Raw genomic sequence first — 19,361 nt, forward strand, 5'->3', positions numbered from 1 at the left:
AAACAAGACACAATATTGTTGGAAAGGCGCATCAAGCTCATCACCTTGCACTTTAACCACCCTGTGAAGTTCATTACTTTAAGTTTTAATGTCACATGCACAAGTACAGTGAAATGCCTTTCTTTCAAGTACTAATCCAACAATGCAGTACTCCTAATTCAATCTGTAGCCTAATAAAATGCATGCTTTCCCGACGAGTCATAGTGGGAGGGCAACATATTGTCCTACTCAGATTATTATATCTATATTTGGCATTCAATTTCCACCTAACTTCTCAAATAATACATTTTGCCCACAAAAAATATTCCGCATTTTCTAGTGTGTTTTGTTGACATTTGAACATTTTACCAAATGAGACATCTGACATTGTAACATAACTGCACATTTGAGAGTGGTCTTTTAGGTGCACCTTGTGCTGGGGACAATGTGTAATGCTCACACTGTTTAATCAGCTTCTTGATATGCCACACCTGTCAAGTAGATGGATTATCTTGGCTAAGGAGAAAATACCATTAACAAGGATTTAAACAAATGTGCACAACATTTGAGAGAAATAAGCTGTGTGTGTAAATAGAAAATGTCAGGGATTATTTATTTCAGCTCATGAAACCAACATTACATTTTTCAGTATAAATTCCCAAGGCATTACTTGGATACATTGACTGTCTTGGATTTAATTGGGGAATCAGAATGTCAGCAGCCCATCACATATCTGACTAGCAAAACATTTGGATCCAACTAAAAGGAGACAAATGTCAGAGGGCTTGAGATTTTGTAATTGGGCCTGGTCGCAGTGCTGAGATGTTCTTGCCCTGTGGCAGCCCATGGCATGCCGCTCAGGCCTGGTGTTGGGTATGCAGGGGGAATTCTGTCACTGCACCACCAGAGGCCTCGCATTCCATGGATGCCAGCCAGCCCACAGAGTGTGCTCGTAGAGAGAGTGGGTTTGTATCAGCACAAATACCAGGGCTCCAGGCACAGACCAGCCAGGAGCCTAATGATGCCAGATGCAGAGTCACTCTCGCACTGTGTTATGAACAGAACAGCCTGTGGTGAGGGCTGGCTGCAGATACCATACAGCGCAACTCAGTGGGCCCTCGGCGAGCTTTACAAGAGACTCAACACAAGTACTCACTTTCAATCATAACCTTCAGACCCCTTGGCAAGTTTGCCATGACGGTCCTGTCAAGAGAACGCAAGACTGAATTTGCATACAGGAAGTTCAATGATATAAACTTGCTGGGAAGTGAAATGTGTCTCGACAGATATACCAGGACTCCACACAAGAGGCATGGAGACCAACAATGTCGTATGCCCAGGTTGCTCTTGCACTGACTAATGAACACACTAACCCGAGTCACAGCTGGCTGCAGATACCATGCAGTGCTGTGACCATAGTCAATTCCTCCCCATATACCCATAAACAGAAGATGATTTCACGCAACGTAATCAACACTGATCAGGGTTCATACTCACCGAAATGGCATCTGGGGTTGAGAGCCATCTCGTGGCCAATTGGTAGACCTACACCAGACAGATAAGAAAAGCCATTAGAAACATGTGACTTTAGTTCATAGTAGAGCTGCAATTATGAGTATTTGTACTGCAGTAATATCCCACAGGGCTAATGGCAGCAGCCATGAGGGTAAAGTGAAACCCCACTTGTTCTGTGAGGCATTTCCAATGACTAGGTCCCACGGTGAGGAGTCTGTTGGGATAGGCCTCAGTATGGCATAGAAAGGTTTAAAATATGGAGCACTCATGTAGAGTTTGATTAGAACAATAAAAAGTTAACTAGGCATTTCAAATGGCAAAATACTCACCATGAACATCAAGGTTATTTTGTGTTAAATGCATTAAAGACGAGATCCGCATACGGTGAATTAGGCTCACTGGTCATAACCAGGCGTATTTGTAATTGTTTTGAGAAGGGGCAGAGGAGCATTCTGCATCACAGTAAAAAAAAAAGAAGTGTTTTGCACATTCTGCTGTTCTATCATTGGTACAATGATGTCTATGAAAAAAAGTGTTTGTTTGAAGCGACGTCTATTGTAACATCACTAACGGAAGAGATTGTCACAGCTACGGATTCCAGCTTTAAATATAGGGAAAAACAAATACTTACCAAGACGGCATGACACCATGTCAATGACCATACATATCCCCAGTACGAACAGGAGGTATAAAGGGCCAATCATCTTTGCCCCTCGAAGCTGTTGGAATCAATGGAAAGGAAAATTAATACTATATACCGTTGAAGTCGGACGTTTACATAAACAAGTTTTAATGACTCCAGTGTTTCAACCACTCCACAAATTTCTTGTTAACAAACTAGAGTTTTGGCAAGTCAGTTAGGACATCTACTTTGTGCATGACACAAGTAATTTTTCCAACAATTGTTTACAGACAGATTATTTCACTTGGCTTTAGAAGCTTCTGATAGGCTAATTGACATCATTCAAGTCAATTGGAGGTGTACCTGTGGATGTATTTCAATGCCTACCTTCAAACTCAGTGCCTCTTTAAGATTATGGGAAAATAAAAATAAATCAGCCAAGATGTCAGAAAAACAATTGTAGTCCTCCACAAGTCTGGTTCATCCTTGGGAGCAATTTCCAAACGCCTGAAGGTACCACTATCATCTGTACAAACAATAGTACGCAAGTATAAACACCATGGGACCACGTAGCCGTCATACCGCTCAGGAAGGAGACGCATTCTGTCTCCTACAGATGAATGTACTTTGGTGCGAAAAGTGCAAATCAATCCCAGAACAGCAAAGGACCCTGTGAAGATGCTGGAGGACACAGATACAAAAGTATCTATATCCACAGTAAAAAAAGTCCTATATCAACAAAACCTGAAAGGCCGCGCAGCAAGGAAGAAACCACTGCTCCAAAACCACCATAAAATAAGCCAGACTACGGTTTGTAACTGCACATGGGGACAAAGATTGTAATTTTTGGAGAAATGTCCTCTGGTCTCATGAAACAAAAATATAACCTTTTGGCCATAATGACCAGCGTTATGTTTGGAGGGAAAAGGGGGAGACTTGCAAGCCAAAGAACACTATCCCAACTGTGAAGCACGGGGGTGGCAGCATCATGTTGTGGGGGTGCTTTGCTGCAGGAGGGACTGGTGCACTTCACAAAATAGATGGCATCATGAGGGAGGAAAATTATGTGGCTGTATTGAAGCAAAATTTCAAGACATCAGTCAGGAAGTTAAAGCTTGGTCGCAAATGGGTCTTCCAAATGGACAATGAACCCAAGCATACTTCCAAAGTTGTGGCAAAATGGCTTAAGGACAACAAAGTCAAGGTATTGGAATGGCCATTACATAGCCCTGACCTCAATCCTATAGAAAATTTGTGGCCAGAATTGAAAAGCGTGTGCGAGCAAGGAGGCCTACAAATCTGGCTCAGTTACACCAGCTCTGTCAGGAGGAATGGGCCAGAATTCACCCAACTTATTGTGGGAAGCTTGTGGAAGGCTACCTGAAATGTTTGACCCAAGTTAAACAATTTAAAGGCAATGCTACCAAATACAAATTCAATGTATGTAAACTTCTGACCCACTTGGAATGTGATGAAAGAAATATAAGCTGAAATAAATCAGTCTCTACTATTATTCTGATATTTCACATTCTTAAAATAAACTGGTGATCCAGCTGACCTAAAACAGGGAATTTTTACTAGGATTAAATGTCAGGAATTGTGAAAAACTGAGTATAAATGTATTTGGCTAAGGTGTATGTAAACTACCGACTTCAACTGTAGATCTTGAGGTGCAATCGGTTAAAATAGATCCTCAAGGAAGATGGATTGCCTTGAATATACTACTTGATGATAAACAGATGTGGCTCGTAATATTGATGATATAAACTTCTTTGAAAATATTTACAATAATCGAATTAGTCTCCAAGATAGAAATAATTATACTATTATGGTAGGGTACTACAACACAGTATTAAGTACATCAATAGACTGTAAACTACCAATTATCACCCTCTGGTACTCAGAGATGGGTTTGCGCCCCCCCCCCCCCCCTTTGAGTTGTGCCGTGGCGGTGATCTTTGTGGGCTATACTCGGCCTTGTCTCAGGATGGTAAGTTGGTGGTTGAAGATATCGCTCTAGTGGTGTGGGGGCTGTGCTTTGGCAAAGTGGGTGGGGTTATATCCTTCCTGTTTGGCCCTGTCCGGGGGTGTCCTCGGATGGTGCCACAGTGTCTCCTGACCCCTCCTGTCTCAGCCTCCAGTATTTATGCTGCAGTAGTTTGTGTCGGGGGGCTAGGGTCAGTTTGTTATATCTGGAGTACTTCTCCTGTCTTATTCGGTGTCCTGTGTGAATTTAAGTGTGCTCTCTCTAATTCTCTCTTTCTCTCTCTCGGAGGACCTGAGCCCTAGGACCATGCCTCAGGACTACCTGACATGATGACTCCTTGCTGTCCCCAGTCCACCTGGCCGTGCTGCTGCTCCAGTTTCAACTGTTCTACCTTATTATTATTATTGGACCATGCTGGTCATTTATGAACATTTGAACATCTTGGCCATGTTCTGTTATAATCTCCACCCGGCACAGCCAGAAGAGGACTGGCCACCCCACATAGCCTGGTTCCTCTCTAGGTTTCTTCCTAGGTTTTGGCCTTTCTAGGGAGTTTTTCCTAGCCACCGTGCTTCTACACCCGCATTGCTTGCTGTTTGGGGTTTTAGGCTGGGTTTCTGTACAGCACTTTGAGATATCAGCTGATGTACGAAGGGCTATATAAATACATTTGATTTGATAAAAAATATTATGGACACGCTGGAATTGATTGATATTTGAAGGCTTAAAAACCCAGGCCTTGCAAAATATACTTAGAATTGGTAACAGATTTATTTTCCTGCACAATACAGGTTCAGCGGTCCAACATATCATATGGAATGCCTAAAATTAGCCTTTGGAGGCTACTCAATTCAGTTTTCATAAAAAATATATATAATAATAGTTTCTGTCAATGGAGTCAATTTGACTTACTACAGAAATAGAAAAACTAAAATGATGTTGAAAAATATACTACTGAAGCACTGAACATTCTAGACGCAAGTTTTTCACAAGCATATAAACACAACCAAAAATAACGTACAGAAAATAGGTTTTGAATTAATAAATATTTGTATGCAAAATGTTCTCGTCAAGTTCTTCCAACCTCACTTTATGATAAGTTTTTATGGCCTCGATGGCATTCCCATAGAGATATATCAAACTTCTTATGAACTACTGTTTCATCCACTGATATCATGTTTTAATTACTTGTACTGTATATAAATGGCAAACTATCGGACACACCAAAAGAGGGACCGATCTCTCTCTTACTGGAGCAGGAGCCAGGGGGGCAGTACAAAGACCCAGTATCTCCCAGAAAATGTAGGCCCCTAAACCTTCAATGTTGCGACACAAAAATATTGGCAAAATGTATTGCTCATATAATTAGAAAGGTCCTACCAGTTATTACTCATCAGAATCAGACAGGATTCTCAAAAGGAAGATATATTGGAGACAACATTAGACAATTACTAGAAATAATTGAAAACTATGAAAATACCTGGAAACCAGGTAAAATCTTTCAATATAGTATGTCTAGAATCCGTTTTTACAGTGCCTTCGGAAAGTATTCAGACCCCTTGACTTTTTCCACATTTTGTTACGTTACATCCGTATTCTAAAATTGATTAAAGAAAACAATTTCTTCAGCAATCTACACACAATACCCCATAATGACAAAGCGAAAACACAGGTTTTTAGAAAGATTTGCAAATGTATTAAAAAATAATGACAGAGCTCTAGAGGTCCTCCATGGAGATGGGAGAACCTTCCAGAAGGACAACCATCTCTGCAGCACTCCACCAATAGGCCATTATGGTAGAGTGGCCAGACCGAAGCCACTCCTCCAGTGACAGCCCGCTTGGAGTTTGGCAAAAGGCACCTAAAGACTCAGACCATGAGAAACAATTCTCTGTTCTGAAACGATTCTCTGTTCTGATAAAACAAGATTGAAATCTTTGGCCTGAATGCCAAGGGCCACATCTGAAGAAAACCTGGCACCATCCCTACAATAAAGCATGGCGGTGGCTCTGGCTGGGTCACTCAAGGACATTCAGAGACTTGTACCAAAGCCACTCCTGCGTTGTCTTGGCTGTGTGCTTAGGGTCGTTGTCCTGTTGGAAGGTGAACCTTCGCCCCAGTCTGAGATCATGAGCGCTGTGGAGCAGGTTTTCATCAAGGATCTCTCCATACTTTGCTCCGTTCATCTTTCCCTCGATCCCGACTAGTCACCCAGTCCCTTCCACTGAAAAGAATCCCCACAGCATGATGCTGTGATTAATGGGCAAATGTTGCACAATCCAGATGTGGAAAGTGCTTAAAGACTTACCCAGAAAGACTCAGCCATAACCGCTGTGCTTCTACAATGTATTGATTTTTCAATAAATTTGCAAAGATTTCAAAAAAATATGTTTTCACTTTGTCATTATGGGGTATTGTGTGTAGATGTGTGCGAGAAACAAATACATTTAGAATTCAGGCCATAAAACAACAATGTGGAATAAGTCAAGTGGTATGAATTCTTTCTGAAGGCAGTTTTCCAGCAGGCTACTAAAGAGAACCACATCCAATGTTAAAAAGGGGTCTCTTTGCTCTTATGCAGATTAAAACCAACCCTTTCCGGTGGATTGACAATGGAACCCTGTTTAAAGTATCCTCCTTTCTAAATGAAGCCATACAGCGTTGGTTACCATTCCAATTTCATCCTCCAGAAGAGGCTGGCCAAATATCAAATCTCCAATGTACTGATAGAGGATAGACACATTTTCTTGGAAAAATGTACAAGGTTATAATGAAGGGATCATGTTTATGAATGACATTTGTAAATAAGGATGGTAAAATGTTGTCATACAAGCAATTAACAAAGGTATATATATAAGCAACTCATTGCAGCTCTGCCACAAAAATGGAAGATGAAATTACTCAAAAGAGAAAAGAATAAATGTGTTTGTCTGCCACCAATCAAAAACCATGCATGGCTTAAAATGATTAGTATAAAACATAATATATATATGATATATATATATATATATATCAGTTTTAGTTAAGGTCGAGAGGTTTGACAACTATACCGTATAAAGTTCAAGATAGTTGTGAACAGATTGTTTTATGTCCCAATACGATGGTGTCGGGTTTATGAACTGATATACAAAACATTTGATTCATCAATCTGTTCTTTCCTAGTTAAACTATTATATAACATTTTCACCACAAAAATAATGCTATATGGGGCATTAAACAGTCGGCCCTGTGCAGACTGCAACAAAGAAACAGAACCAATAGATCATCAGTAGGGTGACGATTTAGGATCAGGTCCCCCCTGTCCATATAACTGTATAAATTATGATTTAAAGGGCAAAACCGATCCTAGATCAGCACTCCTACTTTGAGACGTTTTGTGAATACAGGCCCTGTTGCCGGTCATTGTGACCTCTTCCACTCACAGATGTATATTGTACATACATGGTCTATGCTTCCAACTCAATATTGCACCCCTGCCTTCACTGTCACCACCATGAAAGAGCGGAACGACACTCTGGGCTCGTGTCATTTGGGTGGGAAATTTCGAAAGAGAGAAACAGTGTTTGGAACCCCAACACACATACAGTAATATAAATGTGCCATGTATTATTTACATATTAAGAGGTAATATCAATCTAATCTTTGTAAAGTGAGCATAGCAAAAATACACTTACAAAAGAAAAGGCACAATCATTCGGCCATTCGGTGCAAAAGTAAGATGAAATAGGAGAAAATATTTATCTTTTTTTTTTTTTTTACCATAGAACCAACAGAATTATGCAAACAACCACCTGAGTGTTTACAAAATGAACAAACAGAGAGGGAGAGATTTTTCTTCACATGCGGTCACATTCCCAAACAATCAATACAGCAGCCTCGAAGGCAATGCGATAGTGTTCAAAGGTACAAAACGTTGTCCAGAAGAAAGATTGACATTCTTGTAGCATCCACAGTTTTTTTCCCCCAAGAAAAAACAGCAGTATCATTAAGCAGTCATTTCCTGACTTACCAATCACATTTGCATGCATTTTTGTTATAATATCCTTTTGTTTTGTACAAAGGCAAACAGATTTTTAAAAAGTCACAAGTTAGCTGTTGCAACTGTATATGCATTCAAGAAAGAGACCACCTTGCTTGCCTGCCTGACGCCCTGTAGAATTAAGGAAGAGATTGGGTTGGACCTTGGTGTCCAAAACAACTTCTAGTTGGTACTGTAGAGGGGGTGAATATTGGACTGCCAGCACTGCCACATAGCCAATGAGAGTTAGCATTTCACAAATCACTGTCCACACATAGCCTCTGCCGAGTCCCCAACAACCAGATGTTCTGGTTTTCAGGGGAAATGGAAAGAGAGACTTCCACTGTAGAATGTTAACAAGGAACCACTCCATCTTAACTCCTCCACATTTACTGGATTGGTTGAACAGTGCAGAAGGGAACCTCATCCAAAATTTTTCTTCTCGTCAAGGCCCGTATGTAGGGGATCGAGTTTCAGGTGTTTATTTAACTCCTGCAACATTAGGTTAGTCCACACCAGGCCAGAGAGACCATAACGCTCAGATTGACAAGTGCAATATTTTACGGCGTCTTGACTAAACTTTGAACATGAAGTAGTAACAAGAAGTCTACCTGGGTTGTCAATGAAGATGGAAAATATACCCCTTGGGAGCTTTTTCTTGAAATTAAGCTCACAGCATTTTTAAGAATGAAATGGGACAGGTCTTTACATTTTTCAAGTAAGACATTAGCTTTGACAAAACAACACTATGGGTAAAATAAATTATAACACAAAATTAAACAACTTATAATCATGTAATGTCATAGTTGTTATCAGTGGTGTAAAGTACTTAATAAGTAAAAATACTTTAAAGTACTACTTAAGTAGTTTTTTTGGGGTATCTGTACTTTATTTTACTATTTATATTTTTGACAACTTTTACTCCACTTACTTTCCAAAAGAAAATACATGTACTTTTCCCCTGACACCTGGTCATCCCTACTGCATCTGATCTGGTGAACTCACTAAATACAAATGCTTTGTTTGTAAATTATGTCTGAGTGTTGGAGTGTACACCTGGCTATCTGGAAATTTCAAAAACAAGAAAATCGTGCTGTTTGGTTTGCTTTATATAAGGAATTTGAAATGATTTCTACTTTTACTTTTGATACTTAAGTATATTTTAGCAATTGCATTTACTTTTGATACTTAAGTATATTTATAAAACCAAATACTTTTAGACTTTTACTCAAGTAAGATTTTATTGGATGACTTCCATTTTACTTGAGTCATTTTCTATTAAGGTATCTTTACTTTTACTCAAGTATGACAATTGGGTACTTTTTCCACCACTGGTTGTTAGCTGTTATGCAGTGGAAAACACTAGCAATACATGTACAGTTATTACCTATTGTGTAAGAATTGGCCAGTTTAATATTTCACAATTAAAAGGACAATTCTCGGTCGCGTTCACAGACACACATACAGCACAAATATGCGCGCGCACACAAACATACATTTTAGGTCAACAATAAAAAGGTGAACATAAAATGATTAATTAATATCATAAACTACTTTGATTTCAAAATATAAGCATGAAGTGAGTTGAGCCATATTGCCTTCTCATTAATAATTAAACAGCCAATGAGGAAATGTAAAAATATAGATTTATGGTAATATTCCGCCTCAGGCAACGTCATAAAAACAGTTTGCCATTAGGCTGCAGAAGTTCAATTCTCTTCCTCCCATGCTATCCAACGTAACTCTGATATTTATCAGACCTTGAGTTTTATGCATGAACTAGTTCAATAACACACAGCACCCTACATTCATCTGATATACTGACTGGGGTGGCGTACATTTTACACTACTTAAAAAACAACTGAAACACATAAGCAACTAGATACAGTACTTAGAGCTAGCATATTAAAATGCCTTGCCCCCTCCCCTTCCACATTTCCCTCCCTTAGCCCAAACCCGTCATCACAGGATTAGACATTTGCAATGACCTGAAAGTAGGCTCTCTATAAAACACATTACTTGGGTCTTTAGCCCCCTTTCTCTGGCAAACATGAACTTTAGAGGAACAGCAGAGGTGTGTGGAGCTGCATCCTAGACTTTAAACAATACATATACTTTTTAGAGCAGTGTCTGAAGTAAATAATCCACCCTTTTCTCCTTTCATTTCAACAAAGTGCACACTCCCCACAATCTGCCAATAAACTGCTGCCAGTAAACCTAGTGAATATGCATCGCCGGACAGCAAACCACAGAAATAGATTCTCATCTCATTCTAGTTCTGTGCAGCAAAGCCCTAAAGACACAGCACATTATCAGAAAGGGATAGAGGATAACGGATGAGACCAAAACCTTAGGATAGAAATACAGAAAAGAGCTTTGATTTGTTAAACGTCTCTGGAAACGGGAAAGCTGGAGTGTGTATTAGTCGATCAAGGCTGAACTCCTGTCCACAGTAGGTAGTGGGGAGGGGCCATTAGTCATTGAATGTTGTACCAGGAAGTTCATTGGTCAGTGTGTGCCATCGCTCAATTTTCTTGTCCTTGTTTTTGAGACAGTCGAACCAGTGTTTGAGCCTCTCCCCGTTTGCGCTGATGCCCAGGGACACACCACCTGAGACCGGGGATAGCAGAACAGTAGAAAAGGGTTAGAACGCAACACATTGATGGACGATAGAAACTAAATAGTTTGAACTAACGCAATACCCAAAAGACAATCACAACTGTTCTCTGAATACTCTGTGATGTTGCACCCTCCTGAACAGGCTGTCCATAGTAGAAGGAGGCTTCACCTCAGTGGATTCCTGGAGTAGCTCCGCCCTCTACTGGACACTTGGTGAACTTAGACAGACCGGTCAATGTACACTTGTGACAAGGTAAGCTAGATAGCGATTATAAAAACACATAAAATGTTGTAGGTGTAACCTACATGTAGGAAAGTGTACACCTCCATGCAGCCTCATATGCTAAGGTATTATTAGGCCCCAGCAGTGTGTTTGTGAAGAAAACTGAACAAGTTCCACAGACATGTGACTAACAGAAATTGAATAAATGTGTCCCTGAACAAAGGGGGGATCAAAATGAAAAGTAACAGTCAGTATCTGGTGTGGCTACCAGCTGCATTAAGTACTGCAGCGCATCTCCTCCTCATGGACTGCACCAGATGTGCCAGTTCTTGCTGTGAGATGTTACCCCACTCTTCCACCAAGGCAAGTTCCCGGACATTTCTGGGGGGAATGGCCCTCACCCTCCGATCCAACAGGTCCTAGACATGCTCAATGGGATTGAGATTCGGGCTCTTCGCTGGCCATGGCAGAACACTGACATTCCTGCAGGAAATCACGCACAGAACGAGCAATATGGCTGGTGGCATTGTCATGCTTGAGGATCATGTCAGGATGAGCCTGCAGGAAGGGTACCACATGAGGGAGGAGGATGTCTTCCCTATAACTCACAGCATTGAGATTGCCTGCAGTGACAACAAGCTCAGTCCGATGATGCTGTGACACACCGCCCCAGGCCATGATGGACACTCCACCTCCAAATCAATCCCGCTCCAGAGTACAGGCCTCACTCAGTGTAACACTAATTCCTTCGACGATAAACGCAAATTCGATCATCACCCCTGGTGAGACAAAACTGCGACTCATCAGTAAAGAGCACTTTTTGCCAGTCCTGTCTGGTCCAGTGACGGTGGGTTTGTGCCCATAGGCGACGTTGTTGCCAGTGATGTCTGGTGAGGACATGTCTTACAACAGGCCTACAAGCCTCAGTCCAGCCTCTCTCAGACTATTGTGCACAGTCTGAACACTGATGGAGGGATTGTGCGGTCCTTGGTGTAACTCGGACAGTTGATGTTGCCATCCTATACCTGTCCCGCAGGTGTGATGTTCGGATGTACCAATCCTGTGCAGGTGTTGTTACATGTGGTCTGCCACTGCGAGGACGATCAGCTGTGTGTCCTGTCTCCCTGTAGCGCTGTCTTAGGCGTCTCAATGTACGGACATTGCAATTTATTGCCCTGCCTACATCTGCAGACCTCATGCCTCCTTGCAGCATGCCTAAGGCACGTTCACACAGATGAACAGGAACCCTGGGTTATCTTTCTTTTGGTGTTTTTCAGAGTCAGTAGAAAGGCCTCTTTAGTGTCCTAAGTTTTCATAACTGTGACCTTAATTGCCTACCGTCTGTAAGATGTTAGTGTCTTAACGACCGTTCCACAGGTGCATGTTCATTAATTGTTTATGGTTCATTGAACAAGCATGGGAAACAGTGTGTAAACATTTTACAATGAAGATCTGTGAAGTTATTTGGATGTTTACGAATGCTCTTTGAAAGACAGGGTCCTGGAAAAAGGGAGGTTTCTTTTTTTGCTGAGTTTACAATATACCACACCCCATTCCATGAATTAAACTTTGACCTAATAGGACATTCACCGTCACAGGACACCATAACCCACTTACCCCAAGGCGGCTTCACTTACCCTGTCCCTATGCTCAACTTACCTTACTTACCGGGGTAAGTTGTTCCAAGAGACCACTTTTGTTGGAAAAGCTATGTTTTCAAAACTGTTATGTTTACATGGATTCTGATTATTTCCAGGCATATACAACATCCTGAAATATATGTCGATATCTTTGTTAGAAAGAATACAAATATATTCTTTGACGTAGTGATGCTGAATGTAAAAAATAGCTCAACATACCCCACTCTCCCCTACACAATAGCTAAAGTGGATGAGTGAACAGCTCAAACTCCTGATGAGTGCTGAGGACTCTTGAGGAGTGCATCATCAAAAGAGAGGAATGGGGTTTTTGTTAGGGATTCAGAAAAAGTTGGATCCCTGTCACTTCAAGTTCATCTCTTCGCCCACCAGCCACATGTCGGCATGACAACTTGACAAGCTTATAGCCTGGCTGGCATGCATCAAGGGTCAGTGTCTCGTGCTTCTTCCTCACCACTCAGTTGTTTGTTGTTGTCATTTGGGTCCAAGTTTGTGGCCCTGGGCAGCTATCAGGACAAATGGAGGCCTCTGGTGGGTGAGTAGGTGTTGTGAACAGAAGACCCAGGGGGAGCCTGGGCCGGAGTGTCACCGGTGTTGTTGCTGCCACCTACACGTTTTTGAACTGTTCAGGTTACTACACTTGGTAACATGGTCACCTGCTTAGTGCTTACCTATGAAATCGTTGGACTTGCCGATGTCGTAATCCCACACAGTTACCTCCAGGGTTTTCTTGCTGAGGTCGGCGTATTTGATTTCATAGAAGAACTCCTACAAAAAAATATGTAAAAATGTGACTGGCCATACAGCTTCATACAGGCAGCAAGGTTATCCCCAAAAAGCCAGTAAGATTCCACAAGAAACATAATCAAAGGAATTATATTTAAATAATATTTTAAACAATGTTATCAGTGACAATCAATTACCGATACGGCCTACAATTAATCCTGCTGACAGAAGAGAATCAATATTATTATAATTTCTTTATTTAATTTGACCCCTTTTTATCCCCAATTTCATGATATCCAGTTGGTATTTACAGTCCCATTCGCTGCAACTCCCGTACCGACTTGGGAGAGGCGAAGGTTGAAAGCCATGCATCCTGTGAAACACGACGCTGCCAAGCCGCACTGCTTCTTGACACACTGCTCGCTTAACCCGGAAGCCAGCCTCATCAATGTGTCGGAGGAAACACCGTACAACTGGCGACCGTGTCAGCGTGCATGCGCCCGGCCAGCCACAGGAGTCGCTAGAGCGCGATGGGACAAGGACATCCCAGATGGCCAAACCCTCCCCTAACCCGGACAATGCTGGGTTGTGCGTTGCCTCATGGGTCTTCCGGTCGCAGCCAGCTGCGACACAGCCCGGGATCGAACTTGGATCTGTAGTGACGCCTCAAGAACTGCAGTGCCTTAGACTGCTGAACCACTCAGAAGGCCACAAAGATAATACATTTTGGTATCAATCCATCAATACTCAAGGTTATATGTTTGACTTATTGAACCAAAACGTCTTCTGAATGCAGTGGAAGCCCAGGTCACCTAATCTCGAGCCGAAAGGCCAACAGGCAACAGGATGGAAATGGGTACGAAAGGAAATGTCAGTGGAAATGTTAAGTCACAGGCCTCGCGTGTTCCGGGAGGACGCCACTCAATGCCGCAGTCTAACGCTAAATTAGGTCTTTGTTGGTGGTCTGAACGCGGTCTGAATGTGGGGTCTCTCTGGAGCATAGTAACAGATGAATGGGAGAATGTTTGTGAGGCATTCAGAGAAACAGAGGCAGGCTCAGGAGAGGGGGGAAATATACTTTTACTACAGTCAAGTTGGCCTCTCAATGAGAGTTAACAGGGGGCTGATCTGAAGGTTGCTCACATCATCAATGCATTTGGTTAAAAAATGTACACTATTGTGTAATAAAGGCCACCCAGGTAGATACAGGGGGACAGATAAAAGAGAAATATGGGGAGAGGTGATATCTGCTGTCGGTAAGAAGAGTAAATGTACAATGAGTCAGCATTAAAAGTTTTGGCCTTCGATGGTGACATTAAGCAGTAAATGCTTTAATTGATCAATATGAAAAAGTTCCAAACTTCTCAGCCAATAACAGCTAATTTTCAGTTTTCCCCTCCCCACTCAAATACATTTTGTTCTTCTTTTTGACCATTTTAATTAAAAAAAAATCACATTAAGGTACTTAATTGTTACCAAGAAATGATTTGATATTGAGATAAAAACAGCTGCATTGGACCTTTAAAGTCATGATTTTCATCATACTGGAACAAAGTCAGGTATAATTAGCCAAGTTTGAAAAATGTGTTTCATAACTTATTTGATAAGCTTGATCTTAAAATATCTGGTTCCTCCTAAGTATCAAGTCTTAAGTGGGATTGATTATTAGAGGGATATGTGATGTCTGAGAGAGACAAGATTTCTCTGAGAGTGGAAAAAGAGAGACAGAGGAAAGAGAGGAAGAGAGCATGTCCTTCCTTACCTCGTTAAACTCTGGGTTAAGGGTCTTCTTCTTGACAGCAGTCTTGTGTTTTGACTTTTTGTTCTCATCAGGCTTCAGGTACCTGCAGAAAAGGCATGAAGCAGTAACTATTACTGAAAGAAAATGTCTCTCTGCAGTCTACTGTTGTTTAATGTGAATTATTGGGCATGCTGTACACTGTAATAGACATGCAGTCAGGAGATTCAATCCAGGGACACAGAACTTTGAAACGCCTCGCTTCTCTGAGCTCTAAGTAGTCCAGCAGGAATGACTGGCCCAACATGAAAAGGCATTTATGAAAAGGAATGAGACAGCAAATATGGGTCATTAATTAAGCCTGATCAAATTGAATGTTATACCAATTATTTCACCAGAGGGTGCTGTGGCATCAAATTTGATCTGACAGTGGGCAGAAGACTTAGGGCAGCATACGGAGGCCAGCACAAAGAAAGCTGTTGCTACAGTGACTGACAGTCCATGGGTTGAAAGGTTGATTACCATATTGTATTAACATACAACAGCGTGGAGCTGGTGGCTCTAGTCTAGGGTTGCGCCCCAAATGGGACTATATTCCCTATAGTGCACTATCCTAAAAGCACTATATAGGGAAATAACATTTGGGATGAAAGCTAGGTCCAACTGAAAGCTCTGATCTCCAAAATTATTTTAAAATATTTGAAATACTCCTGAAAATAAGATGGGAATGAATGGAAAAAAATCTGGGCAAAAAGTAATTACAATGGCCTCCCTCAGCAATGGTGTTTGTTTTCTGCTGTGCATGCTGACGACGCACAATGACAGTCTGGAGAGCAACAGCCATTGTTTGAATTACTGGAGGGCTGCACACCCCCATAAAAATCAACCCCTCCATAGGAATTGTATTATCAATGAGGCCCAAAAGGTCAAAGATTTCGATTTCAGTAACTCCAAATAGATGTTGGAAATCCCCAAGGGCTGGACTGGAGTTGGAGCTTGAGGAAGTTTGATCGACGCCCCACTGAGTCTAGTAGAACTGCAGTACTTGGCTCTGTCAGAGATAAGGTGATCCATATGAGCCAACTGCTCTCTTCTTACACCAACTCGTCTGCATAGTCCATATTGACCGACATATCACGCTTTAATGAAATAACATAGGACATCTAGAAGTTTCATACCCCCCAAAATTCAAGTTGCATACACAAGTCATTCTGGCCTAGAAACTTCACTTGTGCCCTATAGAATGGCTCCAGTGTCAAAATGGACGAGTCTCAACAGTGCCTGAGGAAGAACATGGGGTTAAATGAATGCCTCTACTCCCTTTCAAAAGTAATACACAGATCTCACCCGTGGCAGAAGAGATTTTCTCTGAACCTTACTAGAGACTATAGCTGCCTGTGACTCCTCAGGCTGAGGAATTCCATTAGCTGCTAGAAACCAGTTAAGTTTAGAGGAAATCCCATTTACAGGGCCCCATGTGAAAAAAACACAGGTCTTGTCACCTCTGCTCCTGCTCCTCCCCTACGGCGCACGATATCACCAGAGTACTAACCACCGGTCCTGGGATTCATCATTACTGACACTCATTACACGCACCTGTGAATCATTATTATGAATTATGATTCACGCCTGGGCTCCATTACCTTCATAATTTCCTCCACTTTATATGTCACTCTCCCATGTTCACTCACCAGTTGGTATTGTTCTTGTGGATCAGCGTACTGCCTTATGTTAGTGCCGTGTTCTTGGTCTGGTTGTTTAATTTAACGTTGCACCTGCTTCCGACTCACCACCCTATCATTACAGAATACCAACTCAAAAAAATGGAAGCAGCAGGACTACCAGACATCTCCCAGACAATCAATGAACAAGGTGACTTTCTTCGTAAACACCATGATCAGCTGACTCAACTGGAAGATGTTCTCCGCAATCTACAATGTCTCAACATCGGAGGATATTCTGGAGCCAGTCTACCCAACGAGTCAGCACACCAGCACATTCAGCAACCCGCTCAGGTCAGCAATGCCCGTCTATCCCTCCCGGAGAAATATGACGGGACACCATCCAAAGGCCGTGGCTTCCACCTTCAGTGCTTCTTCTATTTCGCACATCAGATGGGAGTTCCCACCACCGAGAGGCCTAAGGTTGCCACGGTTATTTCTCTGCTTACTGGGCTGGCATTGGAATGGGCTAAAGCGGGCGGGGAGGAAGGAGAAGAGGAGCTAGAGTCTTATGAGGGGTTCATGGCTCTGTTTTAAATGTATTTTTGATAATCCCGCGGAGGGCAAAGGGGAAGGTGAGTAGAGGTCGACCGATTAATCGGAATGGCCGATTAATTAGGGCCGATTTCAAGGTATTTTTGGTCACCGATTTGCCTATTTTCTTTTCTTTTTTTTATACCTTTACTTAACTAGGCAAGTCAGTTAAGAACACATTCTTATTTTCAATGACGGCCTAGGAACGGTGGGTTAACTGCCTCGTTCAGCGGCAGAACGACAGATTTTCACCATGTCAGCTCGGGGGATCCAATCTTGCAACCTTACAGTTAACTAGTCCAACGCAATAACGACCCGCCTCTCTCTCGGTGCTCTCCACAAGGAGACGGCCTGTTACGCGAATGCAGTAAGCCAAGGTAAGTTGCTAGCTAGCATTAAACTTATCTTATAAAATCAATCATAATCACTAGTTAACTACACATGGTTGATGATATTACTAGATATTATCTAGCGTGTCCTGCGTTGCATATAACCTGACTGAGCATACAAGTATCTAAGTATCTGACTGAGCGGTGGGAGGCAGAAGCAGGCGAGTAGACATTCATTCAAACAGCACTTTCGTACGTTTTGCCAGCAGCTCTTCGTTGTGCGTCAAGCATTGCGCTGTTTATGACTTCAAGCCTATCAACTCCCGAGATGAGGCTGGTGTAACCGAAGTGAATGGCTAGCTAGTTAGCGCGCGCTAATAGCATTTCAAACGTCACTCGCTCTGAGCCTTGCAGTGGTTGGTTCCCTTGCTCTGCATGGGTAACACTGCTTCGAGGGTAGCTGTTGTCGTTGTGTTTCTGGTTCGAACCCAGGGAGGAGCGAGGAGAGGGACGGAAGCTATACTGTTACACTGGCAATACTAAAGTGCCCATATGAACATCCAATAGTCAAAGGTTAATGAAATACAAATGGGCGGGAAATAGTCCTATAATTCCTATAATAACTACAACCTAAAACCTTGTACCTGGGAATATTGAAGACTCATGTTAAAAGGAACCACCAGCTTTCATATGTTCTGAGCAAGGAACTGAAACGTTAGCTTTCTTACATAGCACATATTGCACTTTTACTTTCATCTCCAACACTTTGTTTTTGCATTATTTAAACCAAATTGAACATGTTTCATTATTTACTTGAGGCTAAATAGATTTTTATTGATCTATTATATTAAGTTAAAATAAGTGTTCATTCAGTATTGTTGTAATTATCATTATTACAGATAAATAAAAATCGTCCGATTAATCGGTATCGGCTTTTTTGGTCCTCCAATAATCGGTATCGGCGGTGAAAAATCAGAATCGGTCGACCTCTTAGAGGTGAGCGTCTACTTCAGCTCCAGCAGGGGAGTCAGACGGCTGCTGAGTATGCGCTTACCTTCCGGACAGTAGCAGCTGTTATTTGGAAGAGGTCTGTGCGAGTACGTCCAGATGGAACTGGCCTGCCGAGATAACAACCTCACCCTGGACACACTCATTGCGATGTTCATCCGTATGGATAACCACCTCCGGGAGCGTCAGCATCTCCATCGCTTCTCTCCCTTCTTCAGCAAGTGTTCAGATCAGAGCCTGAACCCATGGAGGTAGGGGTCACACAACTTTCCGCGGCAGAACGACGCAGACGGATACAGCTGGGGCTCTGTCTGTACTGTGGCCAGGGAGGGCACAAGAGGGACGGTCACATGGTGTTACATCCCCCAGACCAGGAGTGAGTATTCCATCTACTGCTCTTCCTGTTAGACTATTTTTGTTAGTACCCATCACTCTGGCTGACTGTCCCTCATGCCCTGTGTCTACAGCTTTAATGGATTCTGGCACCGCGGGGAACTTTATGGATCAGACCCTTGCCTCCTCTCTCAATAATACTACCTACCCACTCTCCTCTCCTTTCCGGTTCAAGGTCTCGACTGTTGGCCTCTAGGATCCGGAACCACCATACACATCACTAACCACTCACCCTGGAGCCCAATCACCAGGAAAACATCCCCTTCATTACCAGTGCACCAGTCCACAAGA

General features: G+C 42.2%; 1 protein-coding gene and 2 non-coding genes across 8 annotated transcripts in view; all 3 read right to left on the bottom strand.

The window, feature by feature from the left end:
• Positions 1-944: 944 nt before the first annotated feature.
• LOC116374526 (small nucleolar RNA SNORA8) lies at positions 945-1,084 on the bottom strand. Its single transcript, XR_004210493.1, has one exon. It is a non-coding gene; the product is annotated as a small nucleolar RNA SNORA8 (small nucleolar RNA).
• Positions 1,085-1,596: 512 nt separating this feature from the next.
• On the bottom strand, positions 1,597-1,728 carry LOC116374527 (small nucleolar RNA SNORA18). The gene has a single exon (XR_004210494.1). It is a non-coding gene; the product is annotated as a small nucleolar RNA SNORA18 (small nucleolar RNA).
• Positions 1,729-8,985: 7,257 nt separating this feature from the next.
• The window catches only part of LOC109892925 (double C2-like domain-containing protein beta), a 303,986-nt gene continuing 293,610 nt past the window's right edge, over positions 8,986-19,361 (bottom strand). For all 6 annotated transcript variants that reach the window (XM_031826820.1, XM_020485811.2, XM_031826817.1 and 3 more), the window contains 3 exons: positions 15,110-15,191; positions 13,293-13,389; positions 8,986-10,731 (listed from right to left, as the gene is read on the bottom strand). In XM_031826820.1, the coding sequence (XP_031682680.1) occupies positions 10,595-10,731; positions 13,293-13,389; positions 15,110-15,191 (316 nt within the window). In that variant the 3' untranslated portion in view covers positions 8,986-10,594. The remainder of the gene's footprint in view (positions 10,732-13,292; positions 13,390-15,109; positions 15,192-19,361) is intronic.

The sequence above is a fragment of the Oncorhynchus kisutch genome, linkage group LG6 (assembly GCF_002021735.2).
Source record: "Oncorhynchus kisutch isolate 150728-3 linkage group LG6, Okis_V2, whole genome shotgun sequence".
Classification (NCBI taxonomy): domain Eukaryota; kingdom Metazoa; phylum Chordata; class Actinopteri; order Salmoniformes; family Salmonidae; genus Oncorhynchus; species Oncorhynchus kisutch.